The 17,175-nt window shown below is 35.8% G+C and overlaps 1 protein-coding gene across 4 annotated transcripts in view; it reads right to left on the bottom strand.

Annotated features, from left to right (window-relative positions):
• MAP3K4 (mitogen-activated protein kinase kinase kinase 4) overlaps positions 1-17,175 on the bottom strand; it is a 68,291-nt gene that overhangs the window by 11,771 nt on the left and 39,345 nt on the right. For all 4 annotated transcript variants that reach the window (XM_072409048.1, XM_072409051.1, XM_072409050.1 and 1 more), the window contains 11 exons: positions 13,356-13,513; positions 12,609-12,725; positions 8,864-8,963; positions 8,222-8,305; positions 7,640-7,906; positions 7,302-7,451; positions 6,773-6,934; positions 4,935-5,068; positions 4,749-4,827; positions 2,935-3,013; positions 1,949-2,045 (listed from right to left, as the gene is read on the bottom strand). In XM_072409048.1, the coding sequence (XP_072265149.1) occupies positions 1,949-2,045; positions 2,935-3,013; positions 4,749-4,827; positions 4,935-5,068; positions 6,773-6,934; positions 7,302-7,451; positions 7,640-7,906; positions 8,222-8,305; positions 8,864-8,963; positions 12,609-12,725; positions 13,356-13,513 (1,427 nt within the window). The remainder of the gene's footprint in view (positions 1-1,948; positions 2,046-2,934; positions 3,014-4,748; positions 4,828-4,934; positions 5,069-6,772; positions 6,935-7,301; positions 7,452-7,639; positions 7,907-8,221; positions 8,306-8,863; positions 8,964-12,608; positions 12,726-13,355; positions 13,514-17,175) is intronic.

Raw genomic sequence — 17,175 nt, 5'->3', positions numbered from 1 at the left:
TAAATTAAAGTGGACAATTTAAAAAAATAAATATAAGGGAAATCTGTACTTTGAGGAATAGAGGGCTTACATTTCTGAACCGCTTCTAAAGCTGCAAACTACCTGGCTGTCCCTCATGTTGATAAAGTAACTGACATAAAACAAAAATGCAACACATGAATTTTGAACACATAAGCTCCATTTATAAAACATGAAATCTGATATTCTTGCAAACATTCCCTGATTATGCTGTATATAGTTCACCAAGCCAAAATACAGACTATAACAAATAATTAGGGGGAAAACTGGGCATAATATTTCTGAGATATTTTTTTCCTATAGACACAAAATACAATCTGATTACACAACCGTCACAAAGTATACTGTGTTATCCATGTAGATAACCAAATGTTTAAAGGGAATGTGCAAGGTCAGGAAAGACAAAGAAGTTGATTTACTAAAAATGTTTTTGGTGAATTTGGGAAAAAATATCACCATGAAACAGAATTTTTACTTAGAGCAGTGAAAATGATGAAAATTCAACTCTGTAAAGAACATCCAATCACGTGCAAGAAAATATAAAGAAACATTGCTCATGATTGCTCACGATTGAAACTTCATGGCTGGAGTCGAGAAAGTGTCAATTAATTTAATAAACTAAGCAAAAATTTAAAGTTACATCAAGTCTCCTTTCCTAAAGAACATTGAGTATTCCTTTACAATACTGAAAATAGGCAGGCCATGAGAGAATCTGCATATGAACATGTTTGCAGATGACAGCAAACTATGTAATGGAATTAGGTCCATACAGGATGTCTATAATCTACAAGCAGACCTAAATGTACTGTTTGATTGGGCATCCAAGTGGCAAATGACATTTAATATAGATAAATGTAAAATTATGGAAAAATTATACATTTGAGGAGTCAGAAATGGAAAAGGATCTGGGGGTTCTGGTAGATCATAGACTGAATAACAGCATGCAATAACCAAGCTGCAATATCTAAAGCTAGATATTTTTTTAAAAGAGGAATAGACTGCAGAGATGGAGATATTATCCTGCACCTGTACAAAGCATTGGTCAGACCACATCTGGAATATGCAGTCCAGTTTTGGGCAGCAGTTCACAAAAAGGACATTGTTGAATTGGAGAGATTGCAGAGGGCAACTAAATTAATATTGGAAATGGGGGAGCTCAGCTATGAGGAGAGATTAGCTGAACTGAATCTATTCCCCCTTGAGAAGAGATGTTTAAAAGGGGATATGATCACCCTGTATGCAATTGGAGGAAAAGAAGTTTAAGCTCCGGATAAGGAAGGGATTCTTCACTGTAAGGTCTGTGAAAATGGGGAATCGGCTCCCTCAGGAAGTAGTTTCAGCAACTACTATAGATTGATTTAAGAAAAGGCTGGATGTTTTTCTAGAAGCACAGAATATAACTGGGTATTAAGGCTTTAAAGTAAAAATAACAGTGACTGTTGATCCAGGGAACATCTGATTGCTTCAACAGGGAAAAAAAAATTCCTTCCTGATTCCATGAGGCAAACTGTACCAGGGTTTTTTTTGCCTTCCTCTGGACCAACAATGTCTTATAGGGTTTTATATCTGGGATATGTTTGTTTCCCTAGTGGTTAAACTTGATGGACTTATGTCTTTTTTCAACCTAACCTACTATGTAACTATGTAACATCCTTTCAATTCTAAAGAACAGTTTTTCATTAGGAGGAAAACACCTCTAAAAGATATATACAGAACTGTATTAAACTAATTTTATAACTTGATAATTATTCTACCCATTAAAATGGTATATGGTACAAGTTAGCAGACATAAACTGATGTAGGGTAATCCTAACTATTCTTAAACAAAACTAAAACAGTTATGCACAATTAGTAATTGCAGGTTCATTGTGTTACAAAATGTTTTGTGTTAAAATTTCAGCTGTTATCCATTTATTCCTGATTTAAATACCTGAAACCTTCTGGTGTAGGAGTATTGAGGTGAGGGTTTGGTGGGTCACTGTGACATCGAGGCACCTTCACAGGTCTGGGATTATTGCGATGTGTAGCTAAAATGCAAAAATATAGTATTAATATACAACAAAACGAAAATATTAACAGATCACAATAAATTTTCAGTGTATTTCTTAGTCATATTTATTTCTGCTTGTTTATCTATCAACATAGAATAGAATGAAGTCGAACCAAGTGTTCACATAAAAAAACTGCACAGACATGTATGACAGTTATTCAACTTTATACTAGCAAGTCTAAGCTAACTGATTATATCATCTCTATGACAAGCGTACAGCTGTGATGAACATATTAAAAAGTATTTTAAAAGGCAAGGATGAAAGAAGTTCTTGTTGCTAATAAAATTTATTTTTTGCGTCACTGCCATGAAAACACAGAGGCTACAATCATCTTCCATTCATCTCCTAAAAACACAGGTCCAAACTGTTCTTCCATGCAGCTGCAAAGCCAGAGCTCTCTCCCCCCTCATTTTTTTGCACATCAGAAAATCTGGTTTAACTCCTTATTGAAACCATGGGCAGATACACCCAAAACAGCAAACTTAAGACACCTAAACTGGAATAATGTATAGCACAAAAAGAAAACATATCAGATTTGTTTTTAAGATACAAGCATGTATGCTGACAAAAGCAAATCAACATACTGACCAATACACAAGGTAACCATAAAAGATTAGGGTAAAACATCTACATTGTAAAATTACATAATAATGATGAATAGGAGAACTAAATCTAGCTTGGCTTTAAAAAAATATTAGATTCAGAAATGTTTTAAATTCACAAAATCATCTGCACACAGTGCTAGTTGGTGGCTTCATATACAGGAGTGTTTGCCATTGAAACAATGTTAAAAATAACAGACAACAAAGTTCTAAACATAACTGTAAACATATGGTAATAAAAGAAGTTTAATCATTGATCTTACCAAGGTATAAACCTGTAACAGGACTATGGGGTTTTCCAATAACATGGCCAATACATTCATTCATAAGAGCTTGCAAGCTCTAGAGAAAAGAAAAAACAGTGAAACTGTTGCTTACCAATAGTCTACTATTACTCTTCTGAAAGAACACAGACATTCAACAAACAAGAATTTTAATAAGGCTACGTACACACGTGCAATAATTGTTGTTGGAAAACAAACAATTAACAACCGATCAACGATTATTCAGAACGATTGTATTGTGCACAATTCTGTACTTGCTGAAACCATACCAAAACATGGATTCAAATATAATCCACCAATAATGTACACACACTAGATACGATCGTTTAAATGCATACAATAGATAGCAAATTATTGTCCCCCAATCAGATCCACAAGGAGGGTCGTTCGTTTCCTGCGACATTCCTCGTTGTCCAGTCGTTGTGCACTTTTTTTGTTCACGATTATTGGACGTTTCCAACGATAACTGCACGTGTGTACGTAAGTAAATCTGTGTATTATTTATGTACTAAAAACAAATTAAAAAAAAGGCAAATTACATTAAGATTTGTTTTTGTTTTGTTTTTTTACTTTTATTCTTTATTATTATTACACCAAGCAGCTAGAACTGCCAAAGCAAACCCAGGGTTTATAAACCAAATTATATATTTAACTGAAGATGAACATCAGGTAAAAAAAATAAGGCACAAAATAATAAATCTGTATATTCATTAACACATTATTAAACATGTAATATTTTATGTAAGTTGTTTTTACATGGTATCATCCTCTTTCATTCCCTTTACCACAAAGCTCAGACTGAGGGAGGGAGAAGCAGCATAAGTTGACAATTAGTTGTGTGTGAGTGCTGACAAACAGAAAGAAGCAGAATGACAGAGATGAGCACATCAGTCATCTACTTCTCATTTTACTCTCCAAAGACCGGGTGTCGGTGAAGAAAAGCAATCATTACCCAAATGCAGCCCAAAAAACAAAACACACATATAGGCCTTATCAGCGAGGGGTATGCTGTGTTGTTAACTGCTTAAATACCAGTCCACTCTATACTACTATCCTGGTTGGGGTGTTTAATCCTAAAAAGGGGGGGTGGTATTCTGTAGTACACAAATGAATATAGAAAATTTTCTTTAACATTATTTTATTAACTTTATACAAATCCATATAGAACAGTCAATCAGCAGCACTGTATAATAGATAATAACCTATGAGATTTGTTCCAACATAGAGGTGATGTTAGGAGTGGGGACAATAATGCTTCTTAATAACAAAACTGTATGCATCGAGGAGTATTACACAACCAAAATATTGCAGTTTTTGTCTGCTGTAGAAAAATTGTTTAGTTTAGTAATTTGATAAGCTGTTACAATTTAAAAAAATGCAAAACTGATGTATTACACGTTCAAAACTTACATATTGTTTAATTTAAAAATGATTTATATCCAAGGCCAGAGCACAAAATTAACTAGCCTACTATAGGGTGCTTAAAATCTGTACACAGTTATGGCCAATAAATAATCTGTCACCCTTTTCCTACATCTAAATGGGTTTATATTTAGGAAAAATCAAACCAATTGCGTCAACCCAAAATACTGCCAACTGGTGGGCCTGGAAGAAGATTAATATTAGAAAGGAAATCTCTCTTGTGGAAATCATTCAAGCCTCATTAGGTGACCGATTTGATATCCAATTTAAATATTTATAATATTTCTCTATCTATTTATTGTACATCCCTTGCACAAATTCCCTGTAAGTATAAACAGAAAATTTGAAGTTAGACAAAAAAAATACCATACTAGAAAATCTTCCTCTTGAAGAGCTGAAATGAATGCTGGCTCAATAGCTTGAAGATAGTCAAAACCTTGAGTCGCCCATCTGCAAAAAAGGAGGATGTCCATAAACATGTACATACACACACATGGATCCAGCAGCTCAATGTTAAAGCTGTAGGAATCACAGTGAATTAGCAGGTAATAATTTACCTTGGTCTGGTACCACGACCACTTTCACATTTTGTCAGAACATAGTTCATCCATTTCTTGGCAAAGCATATATATTTGTCACCAATTTTCTGCCTGAATTCCCCAGACATCAAACGGACAACTTCTTTATGGTACTTGAAAGAACAAAAAAAAAAAAAATAAGGTACATTAGAAACTTTAAAGCATGAAAAATAATTAAATTTTGAGACTTCCTTCGGTGCTCCTTTCAAGTTAGTCACTTGCCAGGTATTGAACACAAAATCAGGTTAACAGCCTTGAAGTCTGCACTTTTAGAAACAAGTCGCCTTGTAGTTTTTGATTTTACAGATTAGTGCCCAAACATTTTGTTTCAAACAAACAAAAGACTTCAATTTTTCCCAAGCCTCCCAAACACAAGATACAAATGATCTGGTCACCCAATATACATGAAATGCTTGCTTTACTATACAGGTAGTCCCTGGGATACATACGAGATAGGGACTATAGGTTTGTTCTTAAATTGAATTTGTATCTAAGTCGGAACAGATACATTATTTTAATATATGCAATTATGACAGATGTTTGTCTCAACATATTACTGGGCAGAGTGGTGTCAGTTACTGTATAAAATCCCCTCTGCGAGTTAATCGCAAGCAAAAACAAAACTGGTGTCTAGGTATTCATTAACTTCTGGAACAAGCTGAGCTTTGATATGCAAAAAGAAACAATTACAGAGTCTGTCTTGGTCATTAAGGGGTACAAGAGGTTGAAGAAAAGAAAAATACTTTTTCTGCAAGTCATGCAAATCGCCACTCTCCCATCAAGCATCTGTCCTGCACAAAAGGAGCAGGAAGCTGTTCGAATCTAGGAGTTGTCCGTATGTCAGTCCTCAACTCGGGGGCTACCTGTACACACATTGTAATTTGAAACATGGCCCCCTGCATGTCAATGCACTCAAATGAGATGAGAATCTAAAACTAACCATTTATACAGACTCAAACAGCTGCAGATCCATACATGGATGTTCCCATGCAGATTGACTAAATGTGATTCGCAACAACCTCATTTAGCGAAGATTATTTTTAAAGAGGCTCCAGATCATGCATTTTGATTTTCCACATTCATATATAAAGCCTAATTTTTGTTTACTTTGTATAATTCAGATGACCACAGTTGACCTTCTTTGCATTTGTGTAGACCCAGCCAGTCCTACTGGGATCTAATTATGTAGCTTTAAAAATTGTTGCCCAAATCAGGTCAAACGCAGCCCCTATGCTGGGTTTAGCAGAAAAAATAATCTAATGCATGTACCAAGTTTAATAGAAACATATACTGCAGCATTCAATAACACAGCCTAAATATCTAATATTAAGATTTTATTAACTTATAATCTAATATTAATTTAGAAAAATCTTAGGAGAAGCCAAATAATGACATGACTTGATTATTTAAATGGGATTACATATTAATATACAGTACAAAAGCAAGGATGTACTTTAGACACGATTAGTTTCCTCCATGGAACAAATAAAAACATTTATAAGTTTAAAGTATTTGCAATCACAAAAAAAATAAATTAAAAAAAAAATTACTGAGCCTGCCTAGGTTCTACCTGACTTCACAACAAGCACATGAGCTAAATCTGCATCTCAGAAACCATATTAGGGAATACTTTCAAGAAGTCTGCATATCCATCTCTTTGTAAGTATCCCAACAAACAGAAATGTTTAACTATGTAACTATGTTATTACTGCATTCCCAATCATACATATTCAGTAAGTTTGTATTAAATGTCTTACCAAAAATCACAAAATAAAATAGCAGTCACTAATAGTTATAAAATATATATAAAATGTTACCTCAAAACCAAAGTTGTAGCCTTGAATCATTGCTTCTCGATAGTACTGCTGTAATGTGGAAGTTTCGGATTCATCCACCTCAGCTTCAAACTCAGAAGTGTACATCTGATCCACTCGATCTATGGCTCTGCTAATCTTGTTGCAGAGTTGCAATGCGTCACTCTAATATAAAATTAATGTTAACATTAATGAATAAATGGCATGGAAAATATTCAGATGTTTTAAAAACTGAAACAAAAACTGCAAATCAGGTAAAGGGATCATGGGAACGGTTTGATACATTGCACAACATTGTGACAAAAACATAAATACAGAAGAGCACTTTATTAAAACATTACAGTTTACAACCTTTTTGACACTTCCAAAAAAAAATATTTCTGTTGCAATTATTTATTTACCTACAGCACAATTTACACTAAGAAACCGCTAGAAAAAACAGCTAGGCAATCCTGTATTCAACATGTATTTTTAGTGAATGTTATACTATTATATATAAAGTTTTTGAAGTGCAATGTAAACTTATTTTTACCTTGAGCTGATGTAAAGCTTCAGCAATCACAGGGTTACTGGATGTCTGTTCAAGCTTTAGTGATAAGATGTCCTCAACAGATTGCTGGAAAGCCTTTCTATGGTTTGTTAGGATGGAAGACTGCATCACCACAAGCAGGAGATTCTCAACCTTGTGGGTAAAATAAACAGGACAAAATATTACATTTTACATTCTACCAACACAGAATTTTATGAATCAGCATTGTCAGTATTCATTTTAAAGTTTCATCAGGTTTAATAATTTTAAAGTTTCATCAAAAAGTTTACATTTTCCCAATAAGAATTCCTAAAAGAAAATGATTTAATGTTAAAGCATACCTGCATGCTTCTCAGAGTATCTGTCGTTTCCACTGGTGGCACTATTTTAACTGTTGGACCTCCCCAAGAGCTCCAAATATCCTCCACATCTGGGTCTTTCTCAGAGTGCTTGGTCATTAGGAGGAAGGCTTCATATGCAACATCGTCACAATCTTTAGAGCAGTCTATACCAGCTGCAGCATTTAGCAATTGTAAAATAACCGCTTTGAACTTAGATGGGTTATTTAGTACAAATACATGCAGATTTTCCACAGTAGGAATTATGACCTAAAGTGAAAAAGCAAAAAGAAAATTACAGAAATGTTGTGCCTTTTAAACAACAATCAGGACCACAGCATTCTTACAGTTGATATTAATGATATTGTGGTCCTATGCATATATAAAATACCATCTAACAAATATGAAACAAATGTTTGCTAGAATCAAACGAAAAAATGTATTATGTATATATGTGCTAAGGATTGCAGAAAGATGCATCACTGCAGTATCGGTGAGTGCAAAAGTGTGCAGCACTGAGGAGTGCTGAAAAACAATACTTGGTGTTGTTGCTAAATGACAACCAAAAAACGAAATTAGCTCTACCTTTGCATAATTCTTGGTTTTTAGATATGTTAATAGATCTCGTACAGGTGCTGAAAAAGTGAACTCCGCAGAAATTTCGAGGTCCTAAAATGACAAACAAGAAAAAATTTGTCATGACAAAAATCAGCAGAATATAAAAATGTAATAATTTTACACAAATTCAACTTTGCTTTTTGTAGCATTATTGTATCCAGTGTTCTCCCCAGCCCCTTTTAGCTGGGGGCACCACCCGGCAATTTTCAGCAACCACCCGGCTGTTTTTGGATGGTTACTGAAGAGTTGGGGTCACAAATCAGGGGCTTCCACCCGCCTACAATTTCTTTCCACCCAGCTTAAAAAAATTTCTGGGTTGAGCACTGGTATGTAATCTTGCCCTACCCTGATTCCAGTGAATGAAGAACATGGTTAGTGTAGCATTATTAACTTGTACCACTATTACTTATTAAGTCCCAAAAAAGGGACGATACATTATTTAGCTAGTAATCCATTTTACTGCTCTGCTTTACTGCTTTAACAAAGCAAATTAAAAAAAACTGTAAATTGTTAATATATAGTACACATATCAAATTAATCACCGTTACTATTGAGCCCAATTAGGTATACAAGCATGAAAAAATGGAATACAACAGTTAAGGGCAATACCTTTCTTAACATTTTAGCAAAACCAAGTGCTTTGGATGCTCTTTCTCTAGCTTCATGAAAAAGTTCTTTCAAGGCTCGACTGGTTTCAATAACTGATCTCCTGTGGAAGTTACACATACAAAATTAGGGCTCTTGCAATAAAAGAACAATATATATATGTATATATATATATATATATATATATATATATATATATATATATATATATATATATACACACACATACACATATATATATTTATTACATCTCTGCAATAAATATTAATCTTTTCAGGTTTTTGCTTTTGACGCATGAACACAAACACTGAATATTATCACCCTGTGACAAAAAGTGTCGGAATCAAAAGGGAAAACTCTTGACCAAAAACTAATGCAGTCACCACAACTAAAGAAAAGAATGGTGCAATTTGTTAAACTTTTATTTTAGGGTTTAGATATGCTTAAGAGTATGACTACATTTCTTTTTTTTTTCCTGGTGACAACAACAGACAGTGTAGGCCAAAAACTTACACCCACAACCCATCACCATATGGCTGCAACCTGCTAAGCCTTGTCTATGGCCATTCTTTGGCAACCTATTTTGGGCATTTAAATTTTAGCCCCCTCCTCCCAGCTGAATAGATTTTGACTGGCCAGGCTGGATTTTTCCGACTCCTTGCTGTTAGGGTAGTTTGGTGAGTGCATGGTGAAGTGTAAGAAAGAATACACAGGTCAACATGTCATTTTCATCAGATATATTTTATGTGTGCTTTGTAGTATTTTTGATGCAGATTTCAAATCTGTGTTCAGTTTTTCTCTAGCACGTCTAGTTTTGTGATGCAGCTAGTTATAGATCGTGTGAAATTCGTTAAAAATAGCCTTAACATATTACAACATTTAACAACAGTTTTCCTTTTTTTAAGGTTAGAGACTGCACTAACTGTGATTGATTTCATTTGTCATCATGCCTAGAAATTTCCTTAATGATCCAGACAGTTTCTGTTAATGATCCAGACAGTTTCTGTTACGTGTGTGGTTCATTCACTATGAAAGCACAATGTCACCAAATTACCATAGAACTTAAAATACATATATATATACAAATTATATTTCGGCTGTCCACTTGGTGACCAGGATAAATCTTGGGCTCCACATGTCATCTGTACCAGTTATTCCAACGGACTGTGTGACTGGCTAAATCGGCGTAAAGCAGCAATGCTATTTGCAATCCCAATGGTGTGGAGAGAACCGCGAGAACATCTAATTGACTGTTTTGTTTTTTTTTGTTTTTTTTGCCCCGTCAACAAAAGTGGATTCCCAGGTAAAACTAAGCACAAACGATTCTTCAATTAGGCCTGTTCCCCAGTGATGATTTATTGCCAGTTCTGGTACTGCCACATGATGGTCCTACTTCTGTAGGTGATGAGAAATGTGCTGAAGTTGCAGGCGGTTACATCCCTGAATCATCTGATCCTGACTACTTGGCCAATGAAGATTCAAAACAAGAGACCATTACACAAGCACAGCTGAATGATCTCGTTGTGATCTAAATTTCTCCAAAGACAAAGCAGAACTTTTTGCTTCAAAGTTTAAACAGAAGCACTTCCTTGCAAAGGGTGTAACTGTAACGCACTACAGAAAACAAAATCATAACTTGACAACGTTCTTCACTAGTGATGGCTTACTGTGCTACTGTCATGATATAAATGCACTCTTTAACAGTTTGTCACAAGAGCATGTTCCATCTGAATGGTGTATCTTCATTGATTCCTATAGGGAAGCTTGAAAGCAGTCTTACTGCATAATGGTAATTCCAAACCAACTTTACCGATTGCCCATTCTGTTAACCTAAAGGAGTCCAATGACAACATGAAGCTACTACTTGAAGCAATCCAGTATAAAACACACCAGTGGAACATCTGTGGGGATCTAAAGGTCATTGGCTCGGTGATAGGAATGCAAAGAGGATTCACAAAATATTGCTGTTTCCTATGCCCGTGGGACAGCCAATCTATGGGAGACCATTATGTCAAGCGTGATTGGCTACAAAAAGATACCTTTAAGACCAGAACAAGCAGTGTCAAGTTTTTTGCCTCTGGTTGATCCGCATAAAATATTTCTACCACCTCTCAAAATCAAGTTTGGCTTGATGAAAAACCTTGTAAAGGCCATTGGTTAATCAAACTCCATGGGTTTTCAGTACCTTCTTTAGAAGTTTCCAAACATAAGCGCTGCAAAAATGAAGGAAGGGATATTTATAGGGCCACAGATCAAGTCTGTTTTGTAGGATGACGTTTTCAAACAATCTTTCTTAGCAGCTGAGCTAGAAGCTTGGGATGCATTCAAGTGGCTGTATGAAAATTTCCTGGGCAACCATAAGTCTCCTGCATACAAGGAAGGAGTTCAGAATCTGCTTGATTCATACCAGAAACTGGGTTGTTGCATGTCATTAAAAATACATTTCTTGCACTCACATCTAGAATTCTTCCCAGAAAAACTTGGTATGATGAGTGATGAACAAGGAGAAAGTTTTCACCAGGACATTAAGTTAATAGAGCACTGCTACCAAGGTTTCTAGAATAAAAGTATGATGGCTGACTACTGCTGGATGCTGTACCGCGACGATCCAGACAAAGAGTACACAAGAAAACCATACTCCAAGCATTTGTGAAGAAACAATTGTACCTGACTGACGGTTCAGTAGATCTTTACCACAGTGTGAAGATGTATTAACATTCAATTCAATGGTGCTTATGTTTTAGTACAAAATACATGCAAGTACAATGTTAACTATAATAGTAATCATAACTCAGGAACTGTACGTGTTAAGGAAAAACAAATCTGAAATCTGCTCGAAAAACTGATTTATAAAAGTTTGCTATGGTTTCTGATGATTATTAAAATACATTTTTTTTAAATTTTTTTGATAACCTGTGATATTTGAGCAAAAATATGTTCAATTTTCTAGTGTTATGGCATTTCTTCCCACTATGAAATGACTGGCTAGCTAAACCAATGTACCCTCACTAAATAAATATGGAGTTATTATAAAAAATATATCTGACCTCTGCCACATAAGACAGTATTGTATGCTATGTATATGGTGAGTATGACATTGTCCAAATATTATCGAGTGGCAGATGTAACCAATGTGCAGGCCAACCTAAGTAACATAACCAATATATCCACAAGTTATATCCACAATATATCCTGAAGTAAGTTGCGTAATATGACAAGCAATGTTGCAAGCAACAAAGCAACCGTAAATATGGTATTGCTTCAGAATAAACACCTTACTTTTGCCTCCCCACTAGAAGCTTTAAGAAAGTTGACCTCTGTGTTTCTGCTTACTGCCCATTTTGATTATACCTTAACTTAAAAAAAATGAATTTTGTCTGTGCATAAATCAGAAAACATGCTTGGCTTAAAGTGGAACTAAACCAGAAATTCTGTTTTTTTTTTTTGGTTTGTTTGTTTTAAATACTCTTAAACAGCAGTCACCAACCAGTGGTCCGCAGCTTTAGCCGGTCCTCCGGCCTGCCCCTCCGAGCAGGGTCAGAAGTAGGACCCCGCTGGCAGGGCACACTGGCCAGAGCCGCGGACCACGTCCCCCGTACAAATCCCAGGCTCAGGAATGTGGGCGGGCTGTGGCTTTTTTCACAAATACAAGCTACAGCCGTTACTAACATAGAAACCGATGTCCTGCTGCCTTTTAGGGCAAAAGCGTAATGTGTTACATAAGAAACACTCTTCATGCCAGGATTACCTTATTTCATCAGAGACAATGCTGTCATCTGCACTGGCCCAGAATTCATCACAGCTGTCCTGTAGGCCAGAGTCCAGAAACTTCCCAGTGGATTTTAACAGCATTCCTGCAATATCGCTATAACACAAATTTGCAAATTATGGTCTTATCATACTACAATACTATATACCAACTAGATTCAGAAAAAACCCGAAATCTGCCAATGCTATACGATATAGTTCAAATAGTAAGGAAGAGAAGTTTCTGTTCTCCAAATGCATGCGTCTCCAAAGAGGCTAATTCTCTATACAGTAGTTCTTAAAATAACCTACCTACATTTGGTGGTTTCCACTTTTACTACTAAAACAAGGAAGTTGGTCACATATGTTTCTTCACGCGCTTGTGTACAGGCTAGTGAAATTTATAATTTTCAACAGATTTTCTAAGTATTTACCATATTTTATGAATTGTATAGGATGCCAGACAAAGGATTAATCCCTGAAGCCAAAAACCAATTATTCCAGAGGTTCCCATAATTTTTATTGAAACCACTAGTTCAATAAAATATGTCAGTGCAAATGTAATTTATGATCTGCTAAGTAAAGGTCTATTTTTTTTAAGAGCCAATTCCTATTCAAATGTAGACATTCTTGTCCTGGTGCTTATAAATAAAGGAAAAACAGAACCTCTTAGACATTCCCTTAAACAACTGCATCCTGTAAAAACCTTAGTAGGTCTATTTGTATAAAATGACTACATATAACATACCAAAAAAGTTTCCCAGCCTGAGCTTCTCCTCCTCGTATGTAAGGAGTAATTTCTTTGGTGAAATTCCATTCCTCTTCTAGAAGGTTTTTTAGGCTGTGGGAAGCTTGGGGTAACTGCTGCAACATTTGGATCCAACTACGCATGTAGTCAAAGTACACCTAATGGAAGAGAACATTTTTTCATAAAATTAAAAAAAGGTAATTTGCACAAAAATGTCTTTAGAATTCCTTATGACCTGTATGAACCACATAATTAAGATACACTGTATCTCCATGCTTTTCAAGAAAAAAAAAAAAATCACAAAACACATCTACTAACTATTTTACATTCTGACCAGTAAAAAGCTGTAATTCAAGTTCTTTGAACACTAGCAATCAGTAATACATACATGTGCAATTAAACCTGCAGCAAAAGGTTTATGTGACTGGACCAATGTTGTAAAGTAATATACAGGTAGTCCCCGGGTTACATAAAAGACTGGGACTGTAGGTTTGTTCTTAAGTTGAATTTGTATGTAAGTCGGATCATGTACATTATTTTAATAAATGCAATTAGGACAGATGTGTGTTTCAACATATCATTTAGGCAGCCTCAGTTACTGTATAAAATCCCCACTGAGATAATCACAAAAAAAAAAAAAAAAAAAAAAAAAAAAAACACAAAAAAAAACTTTATGGAGCCTAGACATCCATTAATTTCTGTAGCAAGCTGTTATTTGATATGCAAAAAGAAACAACTGCAGAGTTTGTCTTGGTCATAAAAGAGTTAGAAGAGGCTGCAGAAAGAGCTCAGCCCCCTAAGATCACCCACCTTAGCAGTGTTTAGCAAAAGATTTCTTCTGTAAGTCATGCAAACTGCCCCCTCCCCCCCTCCAAGCCTCCATCCTGCACAGGAAGGAGCAGGGCAGCCCTCCTATCTAGCAGGTATCCCCTATGTCAGATGTCTCTAACCCTGGGACTACCTGTAGTGCACGGTTAACACTTTCCTTCCCTTTTTCTGGTGCCCATAGTTTTCCGACATGTGCATACAAGTGTTTCCAATTAGCAAAGGCATCAGGTCTTAGGAGACCCCAACAGAGCTCAGATATCGATTGGCTGCAGGCAATGTTCAGAATAAATAGGTGTGACCTATTTACTACACAATATAGATGAAATAAATCCTAAAGAGATATTGACATCATGAAACACTTTTGTGCTCACATAAACAAAACGCACAAAATTAGCACTTAGGCTGAGTCTACATGGTCTGTTTCCCCTGCACTTAAACGCTCATGTTCGAAATCCCCATGCACCATTCCAATGGGCCAGGCCCACACCAGGGCAAATGTAGGCAGCGCGTTCTTGAGGATTAAGGCTAAGTCTATACTTACTGTTTTTTAAACACTTATATACATCCATACCACTTTTGAATGCGTTTAAGGGAGTTATACAAGCGTTTAAATGTGTTTTAAAGCAAGCCTAAAAATGCCTTCAAAACTCCAAAATGCTTTCATGGGCTTTTGTAAGTTTCTAGGTGTTTAGAACGCTTATCAAGTGTTTATAAAACAAATCAAGAAGCATTTTCTATAATGCCCAAAATGTGCTGCCCATAAATGCCATAGTGTGGACTAGCCCATTGAAATACATGTGAATTTCAAACATGGGCATTTAAACGCTGTGGAAACTGTCCATGTAGACAAAGCCTAAAGAGAATGCTTCTTGCTGCGTTTTCATTTTTTTAAATGCTTGTAAATGCCTTCATGTAAATAAAATCAATGGGGGCATTTGCAATTGTTTTTTTTTTACCGATTTTCAGGGTGATTATAGAAAAAAAAAAATCGGGAAGCAGAAGAAACTTAAGGGGCCGCGAGCAGCAACGGCCAGAGGACACCAGGAAGTGGCTGGGAGGACATCTCCTAAGGGATCCTCCACCTCGCCCAGTAGTTTTGACCACCGGAATAATTTTTCTCTGGTTGGACCGTGGTTGGGTCTGGGCCGACATCTGGAAGGTTTGAATATCCCTGGTAGTATGGCCGACATATTTGGGCTTTGGTTCAGTATATGATCCATGTTCTTACTCTCTAAATGTAAACTTAGCCTTACTGATGCTCCCCTTAGTCGGAAGTGTGTTACCTGATGACAGCAGCACATCAAAGCGTGTTCACCACATTCCTTATTAAAGAGTTACCAAAGGTAAGATCAAAAAGTTTTTGTTTTTTAAGCTAAGAACACCTCCAATAAGCTCAGAAAATACCTGCTGATCTTAAAAAGTAATGCAGTCTACTTGTCACATACTGTGCTACTTTAAAAAAAAAAAAAAAAAAAGAAATATATCTTTCGCAAACTACAAATCTCTATATAAAAGGCCGACTTGTCCTTCATAAAGGGTGCTGTTGGCAGAACTAAAAAAGGCACTTCATCCATAAGGTAAGTTGCAATATACTATATTCCTGTTCCTGCAGTCAGATACACCTGCAATGTAAGTATGAAAACAAGTCCCCCACATTAAAGAAAACAGAACCCCAAATAGCAATAAAAAAAAAATGTTTGGAGTACATATACTTTGCCACAGCCAGGCATCTAGCACATTCAAAAGGAGACAGTCATGGCCTTCTTAAAGGGATGTTAGGGGTCCCCAACTCTTTAAATTTACTAACCCATCTACTAGGCTTACATGTCAAAGAACTCTCTAAACCCAACATATGACTTGTCACAGATTCTAATCGCTGTGAGATGCCTTATAGCCAAAAACTGGAAGTCAACCTCCCCCAACCCTTCTGGCTTTGCTTACTAAAATAATAAATAAACAATGAATGGAGTAAAAATTAAAAAAAAAATGAAGCAGATATTGATGTAGAAAAACATAAGCACAGGAGTAAAAAAAGAAAACAACATTTTTTTTTTTCAACAGTTTTATATGTTGAAAACCCCTGTTGGGTTTTTTTTGTATCCAGGAGTTGCAAGAGATTTATCCTCAATTGTTTTCACAATGCCAAAGGATTTACCAGACAGGAATGAGGGAAAGAAATGAATTAAAAAAGAAAGGAAGGCTATAACCCGAGTTTTCTATTGCAGTCTGTGTTGATGTTGGAGATGTTCCTTCACATCTGGTTCCGTGAAAAAAAGTGGAATGAAATCTCTTAATTGGAACCCAGGATATCATTAAAAATGTAACAGCTATTCTAGTCTCCCACACCTCACACCCCCCACACACACTCACCAAAAGGCAGAAAAAAATAAAACTAAACTTTAGGTAAGTTAATGATCTCTAAATTATGATAGGAAGCTTCGGGTACCTGCGCTTTGCTTTACTTTATAGATTAGGTCATAATGATTATTATGCATACAATTTATTTACTCATGCTTTAATGAGCAAATGTTTTAGTTAATGCATGCTATACCAAACTTTGCTGTCCAACAAGTTAAACAAGAATATCTGAAATGAAACCATGACACAAACTTTTCAGTAGTAGGAAAAAACATGTCAGGGAATTTATTAAAGAGTAACATAACACTGCAGAATCTGAAAGACTAAATGTACCCACATAACATTAAAGAGGAACTCAACACTGGAGGCTGTGCCCAAAAATTAGTGGGCACAGATTAAAAGACTAGTCTCCAGTAACATGATGTCTTCCTGCAGCTGATCTTTCCCTATTACGAACATATAATGTAATCTGCCCTGTGTGGAGGCAGCCATCTTAGTGGGAGGTAAAGGCTTTGCTTTACCATGTTACAGCCTCCAGTAAGTGATTGGCACAGAAGTCATGAACAGATCTCACCCTAAATCTGTACAGATCTGTAGATTTACACTACAGATATACAATAGGATACTAGGAAAT

This window comes from Pyxicephalus adspersus, chromosome 4 (genome assembly GCF_032062135.1).
Source record: "Pyxicephalus adspersus chromosome 4, UCB_Pads_2.0, whole genome shotgun sequence".
Lineage (NCBI taxonomy): Eukaryota > Metazoa > Chordata > Amphibia > Anura > Pyxicephalidae > Pyxicephalus > Pyxicephalus adspersus.
Note: the sequence above shows the minus strand (reverse complement) of the source record. Positions and strands in the feature narration are given on the sequence as shown.